We start from the raw sequence: 17,663 nt of genomic DNA on the forward strand, positions 1-17,663 counted from the left end.
TGACAAGTAGGGGTGGTCGGATTGGATATGAGCTGGTCGAAAACGGGTAATTCAAAAAACGGACAAATCATCCGACCCAACCCATATTTTAGACGGATAAAAAATGGATTATCCGACGGATAATATGAATATCTATATTATCCATGTCTTATTGAATATGACCACTTGGAAGAATTCATAGTCTTTCAATTTTGAGGAACCTTTAATTTGAGACTTTATAAATGTAAAAGTTAAACATATTAATCCATTTGGTTAATCATTTTCTAAGTGGATAATATGGTTCTTATCCATATTCGACTCATTTTTAAAAAATTCATTATCTAACCCATTTAAAATAAATAACATGGGTGTATAACTATTTTTTTTAAACTATTTTGCCACATCTGATGACAAGTGTCAAGGGAATTAATGAAGTGGGACATGTACAGAAAGTAGAAACATTCGTGAGTACACTGTGCCTATTAGTCTTGGTGCTGAACATATGAAAATAGTTACGGCCTGATAATTAAAGTCATTATAAATGGGGACAAGTAAGGAAAGAATCCTTCAATCCCTGAATACACGTTATTTGTTATCATTATCTCAATCGTTACAAATCAGTCACGTAATGACCACTATTATGATAACAAACAGGAGCTAAACAAAGCAAACGATTACGAGTAGTAGTACTATTTAAATCCCACCCTTCCATAATTTGTATCCCCCAAGGAAAAAAAATCTCTAAATCATATTGTCAATCATAGATTTTTCTTATCATTTTCTATTGTCAGAAGAATATCTCCTTTTTGGAGAATAGTTGAAAGTATATTTATAAGAAATCCGAATTATTCTATTTAATTATATTGCTCTGACTTAAAAAATTATTTTTTGGATTAAAGTCGCTGGGATTCCGGGGACCGGCTTCGCGAGACCATTTCGGCCTATTCATGGCTAAGCTCTATTGGGCGGACAATTACCTTTCTTTAACTAGGTGAAAGAGCAAATCAGACATTTCATTTCTTATTATAAGAAATTTTAGAGAGCGAATGAGATTGATCGAAAACATAGTCTGAATTGGATGTGTGAAGCATGCCGCCAGCTTTTCATCCTGAGCCTGGATCAAACTCTTCATGCAAGGAATAGAATACGCTCTTTTCTTTGAAGGACGTTAATCAATAGTTCAGCGAGCCTCGCTTCTTTTCTTTACTCTGGGAATGAAGCCGTAAGCCGAACAGAATACGGACTTGATTGCTTATTTCATTCCATCTCTGCTCCATATAGCTCAATTAAAATTATCAGTTTGAAAAAAGAGGGACCCAAACAAGACTAAATTATGTTAGAAGTTGAATTTCCTCGAACATGTATGTAGATCAATATCGATCTTTGACAAGTGCCAATGAAGTCTTGCGGTTGGAGAAAAGGTGGACGTTAAACTTCCTCGAACGTGGCTGATGAAGATAAATAATATTTATATAATTAAGGTTATATAGCTAATCACATATGATTCAAATACGGACACTCTCTAACACCATCTCAATATAACGTCAATTCACTATATATTAATAGTTCGAATAAGGAATATTAGCAATGTTTGAGGCACGTGAGACCCAAACACTGACAAATTGCGAGAACGCTGAATTTCCTGGAAAATGTGTAATGTATATATAATATATAATATCTTATACTATTGCTAATTAATGAAGTGTTGGTTGGTGAAAAATTGGACAGCACGAAAAAAAAAATAATAATAAAAAATTGGTCGTTAAACTTCCTCGAACATGCAGTCTGCTCATGTAGATAAATAATTTTCTTGTTAATATCCAATCAAGTCTTGCATCCTTTTTCTTTAACCAATCAAGTCTCTTTTTTCACTCGCATACGAGTTGTATCAACATTTTTCAAAAAGATACCATTACCACAAGGTCCACACGACTGATCCACCGGCAAATGATTGAATAACAATGAATATAAACTTTTTCTTTTTATTTTGTAAATAAATTTACTTTAGAAACTTTCTGAGGCACTGATGCATTTTTTTTTACCTTCATTGTAACATAAGCATAAAAAGATTGTTGCCTAAACTCTCCATTACTAATCATTATATTATAATTCTTGCCTAAACTTGTTTCCAAACCAAACTCTAATAGTACTTGTATATCATATATTGGCTCTGGGCGAAGTAGGGTAAATTGAAGGATCTTTTTAAATTAGCCAAAGAAATACGTTCTTCCTCTAAAAAGTTATTCAAACAGAGAATAACGAGTTCATACATAACTGACTAGCCTAGACTCGGCGGCGTAATTAAGCTGCCAAACAGAGGTGGAAATGAGTGGCCGACCATGCCAACTCAACGTAAGACACCCATCATTTTGTTCTACCCGATATCCATCCCTATTTTGAAACAAGGCCAAAATCATGGTTGCTTGTAGGTACGTGCTTGGACCTAGCTGAACCGGGTTGAACCCGGCTGAGTTCATCTTCACTCGCCATTCACTCAGCGTCTCAACTCGCTCAGTTCCTAATTCGCAAGCCACCATGTTATTGATCTGCTGACCTAGGCACTCATGCACCAACCTTGAGTCACCGCTGTTGTGCTGATCAATTGACTCTGAGTTCTCTAACGAGTCAAACATTTTTGAATAGTAAGACCATGCGTCGTTAAACCTGTCCATAAAGACACTTCGATTTGCTTCTTCTTCGATTATGGTCACAATCTTCGGATGCATCTCTTTGATTGAATTGAGTACCTTCTCGACTTCGCCTGGCGTATACAACAGATGTTGAAGCTCGAAAATAGAGTTCACAGCCACTTGTTCGTAATTACTAGGCCTAATATCCAAAATGGCAATATCAACATCGGCTAAAGAATCGACCACGATTTCACGGAATTCAAATTCTACGCCAAATATATCAGCAAACTCGGCGAGCTTCCACTCGAGTTGTCGTAAGGCATTGGTGTTATCAGGCTGTGGTGAGCCAATTCCAGTGAGCCGAAAAGCCGGTGGACCGCCAGGACGTAAAGCGAAATCCTGCATAAGTGCTAGCCATTGCGGACCTTGGTTCAAGCTGAAATCAATTATATGTACTCTACTAGAATTGGCAAAGGCGTCAAGAATAGCTCGATTGGCAGTGGAATAGGCGAATTCGAGGTACGGACGAATCTCATGGGAGCGCATCTGCATGAGGTTGTCCGTGTAACAAGAGAATTCCATAATATCTTCTAAATTCATTCCATGAATCCATTGATCCAAAGCTTCAGCGAAATAAGTTGCCACTTTTTTAATTGGTCCAAATTGTGAAACTGCATGTTCTCTTATGAGCCTGACTAATGCATCAGCTAGATTTAGGTTGTTTCGTTGGACTGCCTCGCCACAAGCCATTAAGATTTTGACAAGTAGTTCTTCGTTCACTGCCGATACTCAAACCTAAACAAAGTTCAAGACCATCCCGAGATCTCATTCTGTTACTGCTCTCTGATCCTTCCTCGGCCACTTTATCGCTGTAATTATCGCAAGCAGCGTTAATATTCCTAGAAAATGCCCTGAAATCAATACTATTATATATCCTGGAAGTTGCACCTGACACAATCATATCACCACCACCGCCTGCAGCCGTCGAAATCTGCTGCAGGTGGTCGTCTGCACTCGTCGACGAATTAGACGAATTAGGAATATTGGGATCTGAGATCAAGCTTAAGGTCAAACCTGAAATATCAGAAGTGCCGTTGATAATTGCATCAGTATTAGAAACAAAGGACTCGCCGTCTTCTCTGAATGTGTCCATAGACAGATTTCCAACACTCATTTTTTCTTCGGGATAAATTGCTGGAGTTAACTTAGCTTCCTGCTTTGCTTAAAAAGAGTGTGGTCTGGACTTAGTCAACTTCTTTTATTTGTTTCGTCATTCAAAGAAATTTCATGGAATGTAACTTTCATACTTCAAAAGAATGGCACTAATTGGTGATCTAACTTTATGAAGCGTTGAACGTTGATTAAACCTCAATTAAAAACATCACTTTGAGAAAAGTGGGACCCATACAAAGTATTAAAATTACGAGAAAAGTTTGACGTTGAATTTCATCGAACATGTATGCAGATCAATATCGATCTTTGATGAGTGCGAAATGAAGTCATTTTATTTTCCTAGGGCTATGAAGTCTACTGTTTTAACGGCTCCCACAATGAAAATATGATCCATCAATAACACTTTCTAAAAAGACCAAATTAATAACAGGGTCATCATCTAACCCTGTTTACACTTGAGCTGGTTACAAAAAAGTGATTTGATTTTGCCACGTCTACTAGAGATGTGTTATATGATTTTAGAAGCCGAGGAAAGTAAATTTGACTTGGACAAAGTGGTACATTTCATTGATTAAGAAAGCTTTGATCAAGAAAGTAAAGTTGTTGACATACCATACCATTTTAACAGGAGTTTACGAGTTCGAGCCGAGAAAAAAATCTCTTACAGAAATGTAGGATAAGATTGCGTACGATAAACCCTTGTGGTCCGGCCCTTCCCCGTAACCCGCACATAGCGGGAGCTTAGTGTTTCGAGCTACCTATAAGAAACCTTTGCTTAAATACATGAAGTTAGTGACTGAGTGTCAATAAAATGCTGCTAAAAACATGCTAAACAAGTCTACTGTTAACTATAAAAGAACTGCAAACTTTAAAAAATAAAAATAGAATCCAAAACAGGTGCAAAAAAGGATCAGCAGCTTCTGGTGTGTGCTCCTCCACTTTTGCAGCCCAACTCCTTGAATTTAGGTCCAGTAAGCACTTTTGCCTACAGTTTAGCACTATTGGTAATCCTACTTTCGGCAACACTACAATTATTTAGGCAACTATAACAAGTTGGTTTCATCCTGCAATTATTCCTTATTTCTTAAATGATTTCTTTTTTTGGTTGAAGTAATATATTGCGTTTGAAAGAAATCACGATCCTTTCCGCTCGGAGCAAAGATGCCATTGTTGAAACATATCATTAGGCCTTCTGCGTCTCTTCTCACTGGCATTTTGTAACTACCATTTGTGGTCATTTGGTGGTTAACCTGCATCTGTTCTGACATCTTCATCAGGTATAAGTTTCTTGAAAACGTGATGGATCGATTCAGCATGCTTTAACTACGATCTCTTGCAGCTATTGGGATATTATTGGGGCCAAAAGTTGATCTAAACCCTCTGAATGCAGTGTCTAATTGTGTTTCTAATTGATAATCTGGTTGAAGATTGTTTTGGGGTTGAGTTGGCGATGAAAAAGAAGAAGGTAAATATACTACAGAAGCCCCAGAAACTGGTCTAAAAACAACATTAAATATTCTGATCTCTTGATCACTTTGCTTATTACTATTATTCTTAGACTCGCTGGAAGATGCACTTGATGATATAATCTTCAAATCATCAGAACCACCGCCAGCAGCTGTCGAAATCTGGTGGTGGTGGTGGTCGTCTACACTCGTCGAGTTAGATGAATTAGGAATGTTGGGATCTGAGATCAGACTTTGAGTCCACCCTGAAATATCAGAAGCAGCATAGATGATTGCATCAGTATTAGAAACAAAGGAATCCCTATCGTCTTCCATTATTGTGTCCATAGACATTTCTCTATAACTCATTTTCTTTTCTTTTCCATAAATTGCTGGAGTTACCTTAGCTTCCTTCTTCACTTTAAAAAGAGTGAGGTCTTGCATAGTCAATTTTTTTTATTTTTTTTATTTATGGTTATTCCAAGAAATTTCGCTTTCAGTCGTTTGTAATAGTTCAACTTTATCTATCGACGCGCTCCTCTAAACGTGGAATGACTCTTCTAGTGGAAGAAGGTTTAATTATTATTAACAGAAGAAGAAGAACCTTCTTTCTCCTGCAAAACTTTCACTGTTAACGTTAACAGGTACACAATTGTTATTATTGTTGATTTAATTTTCTTACAAAACCAAAAGCTGAGGGTAACCAAAACTTGGATGTGGTGATAATGGTGACAAAGGTGGCACTTCAAAAATACCCTTTCCATCTTCACAATCCCAAATTGAAGACCAACTTGAAGGTGATAATGGAGCTACCATTATCTCTCTATTCACCTCATTCTTCATCATAACTTCATCTTCATTCTCCACTTCGCTCACGCTTTTCCCACAGAAATTTAAATTTACTTTTTGTTCAATCTTGCCAACTTCATTATCACTGTTATTGCAAACTGAAATCAACATTAAATATCATAATCTCTTGACGTTCACTTTGCTTATTATTCGTAAACTTGGAAGATGAACTTGATGATACAGTCATCAAATCATCAGTGCCACCATCAGAAGCCGTAGAAATCTGCTGGTGGTGGTCGTCTACGCTCGTGGAAGATTCAGAAGACAAAGCAATATTGGGACCTGAGATCATGCTTTCACCAGAATGATCAGAATTTCCATAGATAATTGCGTCTGTATTAGAATCAAAGGACTCCTCATCTGACACAATAGACATCTCCTAATTTTTTTTTGTGATAAATTGCTAAAAAGAGTGAGGCTTGATTAATTTGCTGGAGGTATCGCTTAAATTGTGTCCATTTATTAATTTGTTATCTACCTTTGATACGTATAAATAATAGTACTTGATTATCTATCAACGCGCTTATTCTGACGAGGAAGATTTGATTAATAAGAAATACAAATAGTAGCAATTGATTATCAAACTTTATCTGTCACGCGGAATGACGAAAAGCGACAGTGACCCCTCTGCCAATGAAGAGAACATGGCGCTCATGATATTTTCTTCACAACTGCCAATTAAGTCTTCATTTTTGTGTTCTATTAGTCAAGTCTTCATTATATAGTAATTAAAATCAACTTGCAAATTGTGGTGAACTAGAAAACAAATAATATCAATTTCAGAATACAAGTGTTAGCTTGATATACGTATTTAATAAGGCAAATATATAGTAACTATTAGCTGAAAAAAGTGTATAAAATTTATATAATTTTTGTATATAATATACAGAAATATATATATATATATACAAAATATATATATTTTTTCTGACTATTATTTTCAGAGCGGCTATACAATGTCATTTTTCCTATTTAATAGCGTAACTAATCCTACTTTGTGGATGAACTGAATTGTAAATTTTTTAAATTAAAAAAAAAAAGAATTTTGATCATTTTTCGATGTGTCTCATCCTGCATGTCATCCTTTGTGTTAATCTTCTTTATATCGTTTCGATTTTAAGGGACATCATATTGTAATAGATTTTTTAATTTAAGAGTTCAAATGATTGATGAGGTTCGATTTAGTACAATTTTTTTAATGGTAGATTTATTGTTTGGATCTAAATATTTAATGTTCTATATTTAATTTAAGCACTTTGAATTTATTTTTTAATTTAAAGTTATAATTCATGTAATATAATCGCAATTAAATAGAATATTGATTATTATAAATGTGTGTGGTTTTGAACGTTTGGTTAGATGTGAAAATAATATATTAAAAATTGAAATTCATCATAGATTTTCTTTTCGATAATAAGTCTTTTCCTTCCGTTAATTAGATGCTTGGACGACTTTAAAATTGTAAATTTTGTATTTCTTGTTTATGTAATCTAATGAATTTCTAATCACATCATGACTTGAGACTACTTTATTTAACACAATATCTAATAATTTGTTTTCTATTATAGATTGTACGACAGCAGCATAAAGCAAATTCAAATTTAACTCTCCTCTAATTTAGGAGAAAATTTTTATGGATGATCATTCAACATTGTGTTCATTACACAAAAGTTATTTTTCTTCTTTTTGTTATGTAAAAATCATTCAACTTTATGTTCATTACCTAAAAGTCACTTTTCTTTCTTTTGTTACACAAAAATTATTTTACTTTACTTTATTTATCACAAAAGTCACATTGGCCAGATTTTATAATACTTTTACTTAAAAAATCTTTTACACCCTTAACATTATAAATCCTTTCATTTCTGTAATACATTATATATGATATACTGTATAATATATTTCTACCTAGGGATTTTACTTATAATTCAAAATAACTTTAAATTATTTTATTTATTATTTTTATAATATATTCATACATTTAATATTTTTTCATGGCACTCACTTTGTTTAATCATATTTAAACATGAACATATTTTAAATATAAAAAAATATTTATTTTTAATATTTATTTGAAATAATAACAAACAGATTTGTTTAACAAATGATAGATTTTTTACTTTCTTCTTCTCTGCATTTGCTTAAAACCCCCTTATAAAGTTCAATTTCTCAGTAAAAATCTTACTAACCTTTTATTACCATGGCTTCTTACACCGCTTTCTCCGGCAACATCGGTCAAAACCCTCTTATAAAGTTCAATTTCTCAGCAAAAATCTTACTAACCTTTTATTACCATGGCTTCTTACACCGCTTTCTCCGGTAACATCGGTCTTATCTACGGGGGAGGTCCGAAGAAAAACAAGGACAAGGAGGTCAAAGTCGATTCTGAACCTCCCACTGTTAGCACCATCATATCACATCATCTCAACACCACGAACGACTTTCAAGAGAAGGCTCCTACTTCCTCTTCACAAACTTGGTCAATTAGCAGGTACCCCTCCTCCATTTTCCCTTCCAGTATCCCAACTGGAAAGAGGATTGCAACTGTCCCAATCTTGAAATCCTCGCCCCGGATATGATAGAGTGGTTTACCTTCACCAAGGAGGGGTTCTCGTATGTCTATACGTATCCCTTTACCTTGCGTCCATTCTCTTTGGGGTCGAGCGAAGGTCTTGACCCAATAATTTTGGAGTTCTGCCATTGGTATCAGATCCGCTTAGCATAAGTAGGCCCATCTATATGGTGAATGGTAGCCTGCCTTCGCCAACTGTGCAAGGAGACCGGAAAAATCCTAACCCTTGCACACATGATGAATCTTTACTCTCCCAAAATTTTTCGATAGGGAGTAATAAACTTTAACAAGCATGGACACCACGTTATTCTCACTAACGTAGATGATGACAACAATCGCCAGTTGATAGAATGATTCGTCATCACTACTACTAGGTACATTATCACGGCCATAACTTTAACTTTTTTCGAGTCGTGGAATCACTTTCGTAAGTTTTCAGTTATTCACCTCCTTCCTCCGTGAAAAGATTGCTTCATGTTGTCATTGATTTTCATGTTTCTTCTGCTTGAGCTACTCGGCGGGAACCGCCACGTGTTTAGTGCTTGGACCAATAGGTTCAGAATATTCTGGACATCACAACTCCAGAATCCCGACGGTGGAAGGAGATGTCCCCCAAATACAGTTGGAAGGCCAAACATCACGGTAAGTTCTTTCTGTTAATTCTGTTTGAATACAAGAAATCTACGTGATCAAACTGCTAACTCTATTTTTGGTCTGATACAGGACTCCCAAGGGGCTCTGTCATTTGTCCCAAGGTCGACGCCTTAGTTGACCCCGAAGAGGCCAGGAGGGTACTTCAAAATGCCCTTGTCCGAAGCGGAGCTCGCGGATCTACTTTCGGTGTGGGTGCCCCTTCTCGGAGTCCCCAACTCAAGAAATCGAAGGGAAGATGCTCCTCCTCGGTTGGGGCTCAAGAGAAGAAAGCAAGGAAAATGCCATCCGAGCCTACCATAGTTGTCCTCGTTGATGAAGGGGAAGCCAGTGACGAAGAGGCTTTGTCACGACCCTAATTTCCCTCTGTAGGATGTCGTGATGGCACCTAGTCTCTACGACTTAATAAGCCTAACAATCATGAAAACTGAACAGATATGAATTAACAAAATGGCAGAAAATAACTGAACAGTAGATAAAAAAAACTTCCGAAAACTGAATCTCATACTACATACCCCAAAACCGGTGGAACCAAGTCATAAGATCTATAGAGTATAACAAGAGTAACTACTACATCACTGTCTAAAAGTAAATACAACATTAAATGAGGATAAAGGAAGGTGACTCCGAGCCTGTGGACACCGAGCATGCATACCTTGAAGTCTCCGATAAAACAGTTAGCATGAATCTTTATCTACCGGCACGAGCATGCGTACTTGGATCTGCACAAAAGATGTGCAAAAGTATAGTATGAGTACACCACAACGGTACCCAATAAGTATCAAGCCTAATCTCAATAGAGTAGTGATGAGGCCATGTCAAGACACCTACTAGGCTATAAAATAGATAGTAAAAATAAAATACGGATATAAAATGGAGAGTAAGAAAGCAACTAATACGGAACAAGATGATAGCATGATCAAATACAGGAAAATCAACAATAGAAATAGCATAAAATAAGCAACTAAAGGACTACAAAGATCATGTACGGACAACAACTGATAGAACAATAAGGATTGAAACAACATATATATATCCCACTAAAATACTTTGCAATGTGAAATAAACAGCAAGAATCATATCGAGGTACCGCCTCGTGTATAATGAAATCAAAAACGAGGTACCGCCTCGTATAATTAATAATCACAACCGAGGTACCGCCTCATACTCACTTTTCTCAATTTCAATCACAATTTTTCCTTATATCGCCGAGTTAGCCTTACATTTGAAAAATAGGTTTTGAAAATAATTTTTCCGAAATAGCTACATGCACTTTAGTGCACCTTATGACACCTAGTGGATACACGTAGTTCCCCTACAAGTAACACGCACATAAGTCCCATCTTATACCGTCGCATGCACATCAACCCAAGCCTTATACCGACGCATGCGCGTAGATATCATATCACAATAACAGTTCGCACCACAAGTGCCTATATAATACAACTTGCCAACAACAACAATATCAATGTTTTCACAATAATAGCTCATGGCTCCAACACAACATATACGAGAATATCAACAACAACAATGAATGAATGAAAAATGCTCAACAAGATGGATGTTTCAACAATAACCAACATCACCTCAACGTATTAACGACTTCCACAACTTCAACACCAAATAACTTAACAATGAGATAAATAATATATAACTACAATATTGGATAAGACTAACTTCACATTAAAGAGATAATATTTAACAATGAATCTCAAATAATGAAATTCAACAAGTAAAGGGATAACATAAACAATTACTTCAACAATGATAATTAACAATGAAGGAATATCATTTGACAATAAGGGAGACAACAAGTTCAACTAAAGCATAGGAGTAATTTAGTAAGTAGGATGTGGAACAAATACTAAACAATCAACTAAGGCATTTAAGGATATTCTAACACAATTAAGGATAATTTGACTATGAGGAATTAGAACATAATAGAGCATTTCAATTAAAGCATGGAAATAGTCTAAGTAGCCTAAGTCGGTCAAATACTACGTACAACCCGTGTACACACTCGTCACCTTGCGTACACGGATTTCACTTACCATAATTGAATCAAACAATACCAATCATAAGGGATAGTTTTCCCACACGAAGTTAGGCAAGACACTTACCTCAATTAGGCCAATTCAACACTCGAAAATAGCTTTTTCCTTACAATCCGCCTCCGCATGGCTCAAATCTAACCAAATCGACTCAATAACATCAAACAATGCTAGGGAATTCAATTACAATAGATAAGATTAAGATTTTCACACTTTTCTCAAAAAGTCAACAAAAGTCAACCTAGGGCCCGCCGTCGAAACCCGGGTCTAATGGTAGATTTCGTCTATCCATGACCCCACGAGTTCATACTGTGGTTAGTTTTAAAATCCGAGTCCAAATCGATTCTCAAAACTCAATTTTTTATTTTTTTTTCAAAAACTTGACAAAGTTTCATAAATTTCTACTTTGATTCACATGATTTTGATATTAAAATCTAAGATATGATGATGGGATATGATTAGAAATAGATTAGAATCACTTATCCACATTTTGTAGGAGAAAATCCCTTTTCCAAATCGTCTCCTACCGAGTTTAGAGTTCAAAAATGAGAGAATAAACTCAAAAATCCCGTCTCCTAACTATTTGATCATTTGAAAATATCGCAATTGCAAATAAATCCTCGCAATTGCGGAACTGAAGACTTAAGGGACTCTTCGCAAATGCGAAGATTGGATCACATTTGCGACCATTGTTGCCCTCGCAATTGTGATCCTAGCCCATCCCAACAGACTTCGCAAATGCGAGCCCAACAGACCAGGCCTACCTTTGCAAATGCGAACTCAAACCTCGCAATTGCGAGATCTGAGGCATGTATAGAAAACCAGCAACCTTTTAATTCCAACCACATTTCGCTAAGCGTCCGAAATTCACGCGAGCCCTTGAGGCTCCCAACCAAACATCCACACAAGTCTAAAAATATCATACAAACTCGTTCGCGCGATCAAAACACGAAAATAACATCTAAAACTACGAATTGAACTTTAAAACACATGATTTTCAAAGAGATTTACAAGAACTTATATAATTTCAACTAAGCGACTGAATCATATCAAATCAACTCCGAACGACGCCAAATGTTTTGCAGACAAATTCTAAATGCTATAACGGACCTATTCTAAGTCCCAAAATCAAATTCCGTGCTTGATAGCTAAAAGTCAACCTACAATCAAACTTCCAACTTAAAATTGCCAAATTTCGGTAAATCAACACAAATCAACCTACGGACTTCCAAAATCAATTCCAGGTATACGCCTAAGTCCGAAATCACGATACAAAACTATTGGAGTCGTAAAAACACAGGTTCCGAGGTCGTTTTCACAAAAGTCAAAGTTTGGTGAACATTTTCAAATTTAAACTTGCAAGTCTATAATTAAGGGTCCAAATCAACCCGAAAGCTTCTCAGAACAAAACTAATCAACCCTACACGTCATAAAAGCGTAAACTCACATATGTGAAGCATTAACAGTGGTGACAAGGAGAAATTACACAAAACGATTGATCGAGTCGTTACAGGCTTCCCTTATAAGGAAAAAAGGATTTTCGTCAGCTCAACCGAATGCTCAGCCGGGAGAGCTTCAAAACTCGGCCGCAGAGGAAACCCAATCACTTTGGGGTGAGATAGACCTGGTAAAGAATGTTGATTCTCTCTTCCCGACCCCCATTGTTGTTTCAAGTTCAAGGAGTTCGGACCCCGAGCCTCTTCTGGCTCCCACCATTGAACAAATAACAATCATCACTGTTCTTGCCGCAGCTACTTCTCATCCTTCCACACTAACAACTTCACGCCCATCGATACCTACTACTCCTTCGCCACCAGCACCAATTGCATCTCCTCCACTAATAATAGATGATCGAGAAAAGGATGATTCTCCCTCCCGGTCTTCCAACCACGGAAATTTGGGGCATGATTATTCAACCCCTTCCCCAGATACCTCGAGGAAGGACAAGACCACTCTTTCGATTGCGAAAGAGTACCATCTTTTGTCCAAGCTGGTGGAGCTTGCAAATTATCTGTGCTTGCTACTGCCGAGTGCGAGTCTGCATTCGAGGAGCAATTTAATAATTTGAAGTCAGACTTAAGCTCTAAGACCTAGGAGGCCAATGATGTCGAGAGAAATAGGGTCCGAATAGAAGATAGGCTTAAGCGGGCTATGGACCAAAACCGGCTCCATTCAACTACGAATGTTGAGATCGACACCCGCCTTCGTGCTATGAAGTCTGAACGGGAAGAGCTTCAGGCCAAAATCGATAAACTTCAAGCCAAACTCCAAGAGCAAGAGGATTACCTTGTCTTCAAGAAGACATATGTCGTATATCTATATGAATAGGAAGACCTTGGAGGAGGACAAAGCGGGCATCACCAACATAGACAATTGTATTGCTCAGGCCCGGGAACTGGAGTTATCTGCTCGTCGAAATTTTCTTATTCGGCTCGCTGCGACTGACTCCTCGAGTACTGGTTCCGAGTACTCGGGAATCGAAAGGGAGACTAAAAAAGATGAAGGCCCTGAACCGATAGCGGATCTGCCTTCCTCTACCGGGGGAAATGTAGATCCATCTCTCCCTTCGAGTTCCGGCGACAATGATACATAACGTTTTTTTTTGTATCTTGTAATTATGCCAAACTTTTTACTTTTAATATTATTTTAATTTATGTATATAGGTATTGGGTAAGTTGACTTGGGTCATTCTTATTTTAAGAAAAAATATATATAATTAACCGGTACCATAACTAATTACATTTGTTAGCCATATATATATATATATATATATATATATATATATATATATATATATATATATATATATATATATATATATATATATATATATATATATTGGCTATTATTTTTGGGTACGATTAAAAATATATATTTCTCCTATTTTAATTGGGTTATTATTTATTAGACTAAAAATAAAAAATAAAAAATGTGGAATAAGAAAATACTACCGAAATATTGTGCTTTCCGATCACTATGATTTTTGTGTGAGTTAGTGAAAGTTTTATAATTTTTGAGTGAGAAAACAAAGTTATACAAATTTGATGGAAAAAGATCATACTTAGGTGACCATTTATGAAATTTACCAATTGTTTGAGCTATGAGGTTGCATTATCAGGAAATTAGTCATCTTGCTTTACGGATGAGTCGTAATTATTTTTTTTTTGACTAATTAATATACTGTGCATTCATTCCGTGAATCCTTCTATCCAAAGCTTGTGCAAATAAGTCATACCTTTCTCTCATGGTTCCGCCCTTGATTGTGAAATCGCTAAGTATTCTTAATAACATTGGATCCGCCCCTGATTCTTATGTCCCTGACAAGCGCATCCGCTGTGTCTAGATTATTGACAAGCCTAACGCTAGTTTCTTTATTCGCAGCCCCACCAATATCTGCCAATAAACCGCCATCAAATTCAGATTCAGCGCTAGATTTCAGCCTTTTATTGCTCTCTGATCCTTTATCCTCCTCATCATCTTTATTACTGCAAACAACAACTGTAGAAAGATCCCTGAAATCAACATTAAATATTCTTATCTCTTGCTGATCACTCTTCTTTTTATTATTCTTAGACCTATCAAAAGACGCAATCAAATCATCATCAGTACTACCACTTGCAGCAGCAGTGGAGATCTGCTGCTGGAGGTCGTCTACACTCGTCGAATTAGACGAATTAGGAATGTTGGGATCGGAGATAAGGCTTTGAGTCCAACCTGAAATATCAGAAGCAGCATATATGATTGCATCAGTATTAGAAACAAAGGAATCTTCATCTTTGATGATTGTGTCCGTAGACATCTCTCTCTAATACTCGTCTCTCTTTTTTTGGGTCAAGTATATTATATTGCTGGAGTTTCCTTTCTGCTTCCCTTAAGAAAGAGTTGACACAGTCATTCTTTTTTTATTGTCATTCCGATTAAAAGGGAAAGAAAAAAAAGGAAACATGGACATAGTCCAAGTCACAACCTTATACTATTTGTTTCATTTATTTAAAACTTCCATTGAAGATTAAAATTTATTTTCTGACAGATCGTGTTCTTCCAGAAAGAGGGGATCAGTTACAACAATTAATTATAATAACAGTAGCAATTTGAACGGACACTTTCCTGATTATGGGAAGGTTACAACATTGAATATAATGGTGTCTATTAAAGCAGAAAGAAAGCAATATGGTACCTACAATTCTGTGATTCATTTTATGTTCGTTTGATAACCAAAAGTTGATGCCTTGATCATTCAATTTAATTAATTTTGTTTTCTTTTTCGGCTTTTTATTTTTACAGATTATTATAATATTGACTTGAGCACAAGAAAACTGCCCTTTTCCATTTTGAATTTCTTATACAGATTCTTTAGGTCATTATTAGGAGTAGAGGTGTTCATAAAAATCCGAAAAATCGAACCAAACCGACCAAAAAAACCGATACTTTTTAGATTTGGTTTGGTTTTGATTTTGAATTTTAAAACCGATCAAATTTGGTTTGGTTTTGGTTTTGGTTTTAATCCAAAAATAACCGAAAAAACCGACTCAAACTGACTATAAAAGTAGCTATTTAAATTTATTATTACACCTATATATATGTATATTTTTATATAAAGTTTCTAAAATTTTATGGTACATATTAGTCATTTATATTTTTAGTCTAGTTCTTTGCTATTTAATAATCTAATTCTTTGCCTTTACATTCAAGTTTGATTGGTAGTTTTCTTTTCCTAATTACAAGAATTTATTTCATGTTAAAAATAATCGATTTTTAATTGAATACTTAAATTATTTATCACTATTTGATTCAATTATCATCAATATATCTTATTAAATGATAGATTTCTCAAAGAGCAATTGATTTGATAGTGTTATGTTGAAAATGTAGTCGTCGGAATATGCGTTTGGTAATGTATGTCTCATATTTAAGAAAATAATCGATAAATAATGAAAAAACCGAAAAACCGACAAAATTGAAGTGATAAAAAACCGACTTAATTGGTTTGGTTTGGTTCCAATATTTTAAAGACAGAATTACTTGATTTGATTTCTTTTTAGGAAAAAAGCGATCCAAACCGAACCATGAACACCCCGAGTAAAATCTCATCTTACGCTGTTAATTGTTTGAAACTAGAAGACAACATGTTTCCCCCATTTTGGCAGTTACCTTATTTAAATAGCCCAAACGTCTTTAAATATGATTAATCAACTATCCTCCACCATCATAATTGATATTAATTACTATTAATAAATATATCCATTTGTGTGCTCTTTTCGTGGCATCAAACTTTAATTATCCAATACTTTTCATTTAGTGCATAATTTTTTCTTACAAGAGGTAACATATATGCATGGTGCCTCTCTTACATGAATACCTATTTATTTGTTGACATATTTTGGCTTTCTTATTCTTCAATCTAAAAAGTCTTTAAAAACTATTACTGATACATGTACTTAATACTCCATAATTTATGATAGTATTTAAATAGGGATGGAACTTCTCTTCCAATTGAGAAGATTGTATTTATTCCTATTTTAGTTCTAATATGTGATTATTCCTTAGTGATATATATATATATATATATATATATATATATATATATATATATATATATATATGTGTGCGCGTGCAGGCACTCTTCTCTCTCAGCTAAATTTGCAAAAACGTTATTTGGTGGATTCACTTTATACGTAGTGCGGATAAGTTAACTAATTCTAATTAAAAACTGGAAACGTGGGCATAATACCAAGTACAAGAATTAGTTCTAATTACTAATGGGAAAAGCTCACTCAAAAACATCGCTTTGAGGCTAATTGAATCCAAACAAGACTGAATTACGACAAACGATCGAACTTATATTTTCTCGAACATGGCTGGTATAGATCAATAGCTTTGACAAAGTTAGACGCACTTAAACTTCCTCCAACATGGCTGATTTAGATAAGTAATTTTCTTTGTCAAATTAAATGCCAATAAAGTCTTGCTTTATTTTTTTCCCACTACCATAATTCTTAAAAGGCTAAATATAAACTTGGCATGATTTGTTAGTTAGAATTCACAACCTTCACATTTGCTAGAATGGTTCATGGATGAGGGTAGTGAAAAGATATTGCTCAAAAGCAGGAGCAGCTCAAACACATGTGTAAAGCTAGAGTTTAATCTGAGTCCTAAATATTCTTTAAAAAAAAAGGTATGATATATATATATTTGAAGTCTATTCTTCTAATTTGTTTAGATGCACGGTTGTTAATAATTTTCTTATAATCAAATTTCTTTCAACAATCTCTTTTCAATTGATAATATGTTGATGAGATATGATTAGAAATAG

General features: G+C 35.3%; 2 protein-coding genes and 1 long non-coding RNA gene across 3 annotated transcripts; 1 reads left to right on the plus strand and 2 right to left on the minus strand.

Annotated features, from left to right (window-relative positions):
• Positions 1 to 2,120: 2,120 nt before the first annotated feature.
• LOC104087684 (DELLA protein GAI) lies at positions 2,121 to 3,857 on the minus strand. The gene has a single exon (XM_070202023.1). It carries the CDS (start codon positions 3,357 to 3,359, stop codon positions 2,244 to 2,246), a length of 1,116 nt encoding a protein of 371 aa, XP_070058124.1. The 5' UTR covers positions 3,360 to 3,857; the 3' UTR covers positions 2,121 to 2,243.
• Positions 3,858 to 4,743: 886 nt separating this feature from the next.
• LOC138910792 (uncharacterized) lies at positions 4,744 to 6,527 on the plus strand. Its single transcript, XR_011415946.1, has 2 exons — positions 4,744 to 5,624; positions 5,659 to 6,527. It is a non-coding gene; the product is annotated as an uncharacterized lncRNA (long non-coding RNA).
• Positions 6,528 to 9,790: 3,263 nt separating this feature from the next.
• On the minus strand, positions 9,791 to 15,259 carry LOC104087678 (uncharacterized). The gene is made up of 2 exons (XM_009592217.4): positions 14,586 to 15,259; positions 9,791 to 10,021 (listed from the first exon to the last, which is right to left on the minus strand). Exon 1 carries the CDS (start codon positions 15,147 to 15,149, stop codon positions 14,622 to 14,624), a length of 528 nt encoding a protein of 175 aa, XP_009590512.1. The 5' UTR covers positions 15,150 to 15,259; the 3' UTR covers positions 9,791 to 10,021; positions 14,586 to 14,621.
• Positions 15,260 to 17,663: the final 2,404 nt, after the last annotated feature.

Source organism: Nicotiana tomentosiformis, chromosome 5 (assembly GCF_000390325.3).
Source record: "Nicotiana tomentosiformis chromosome 5, ASM39032v3, whole genome shotgun sequence".
NCBI classification, from domain to species: Eukaryota; Viridiplantae; Streptophyta; class Magnoliopsida; order Solanales; family Solanaceae; genus Nicotiana; species Nicotiana tomentosiformis.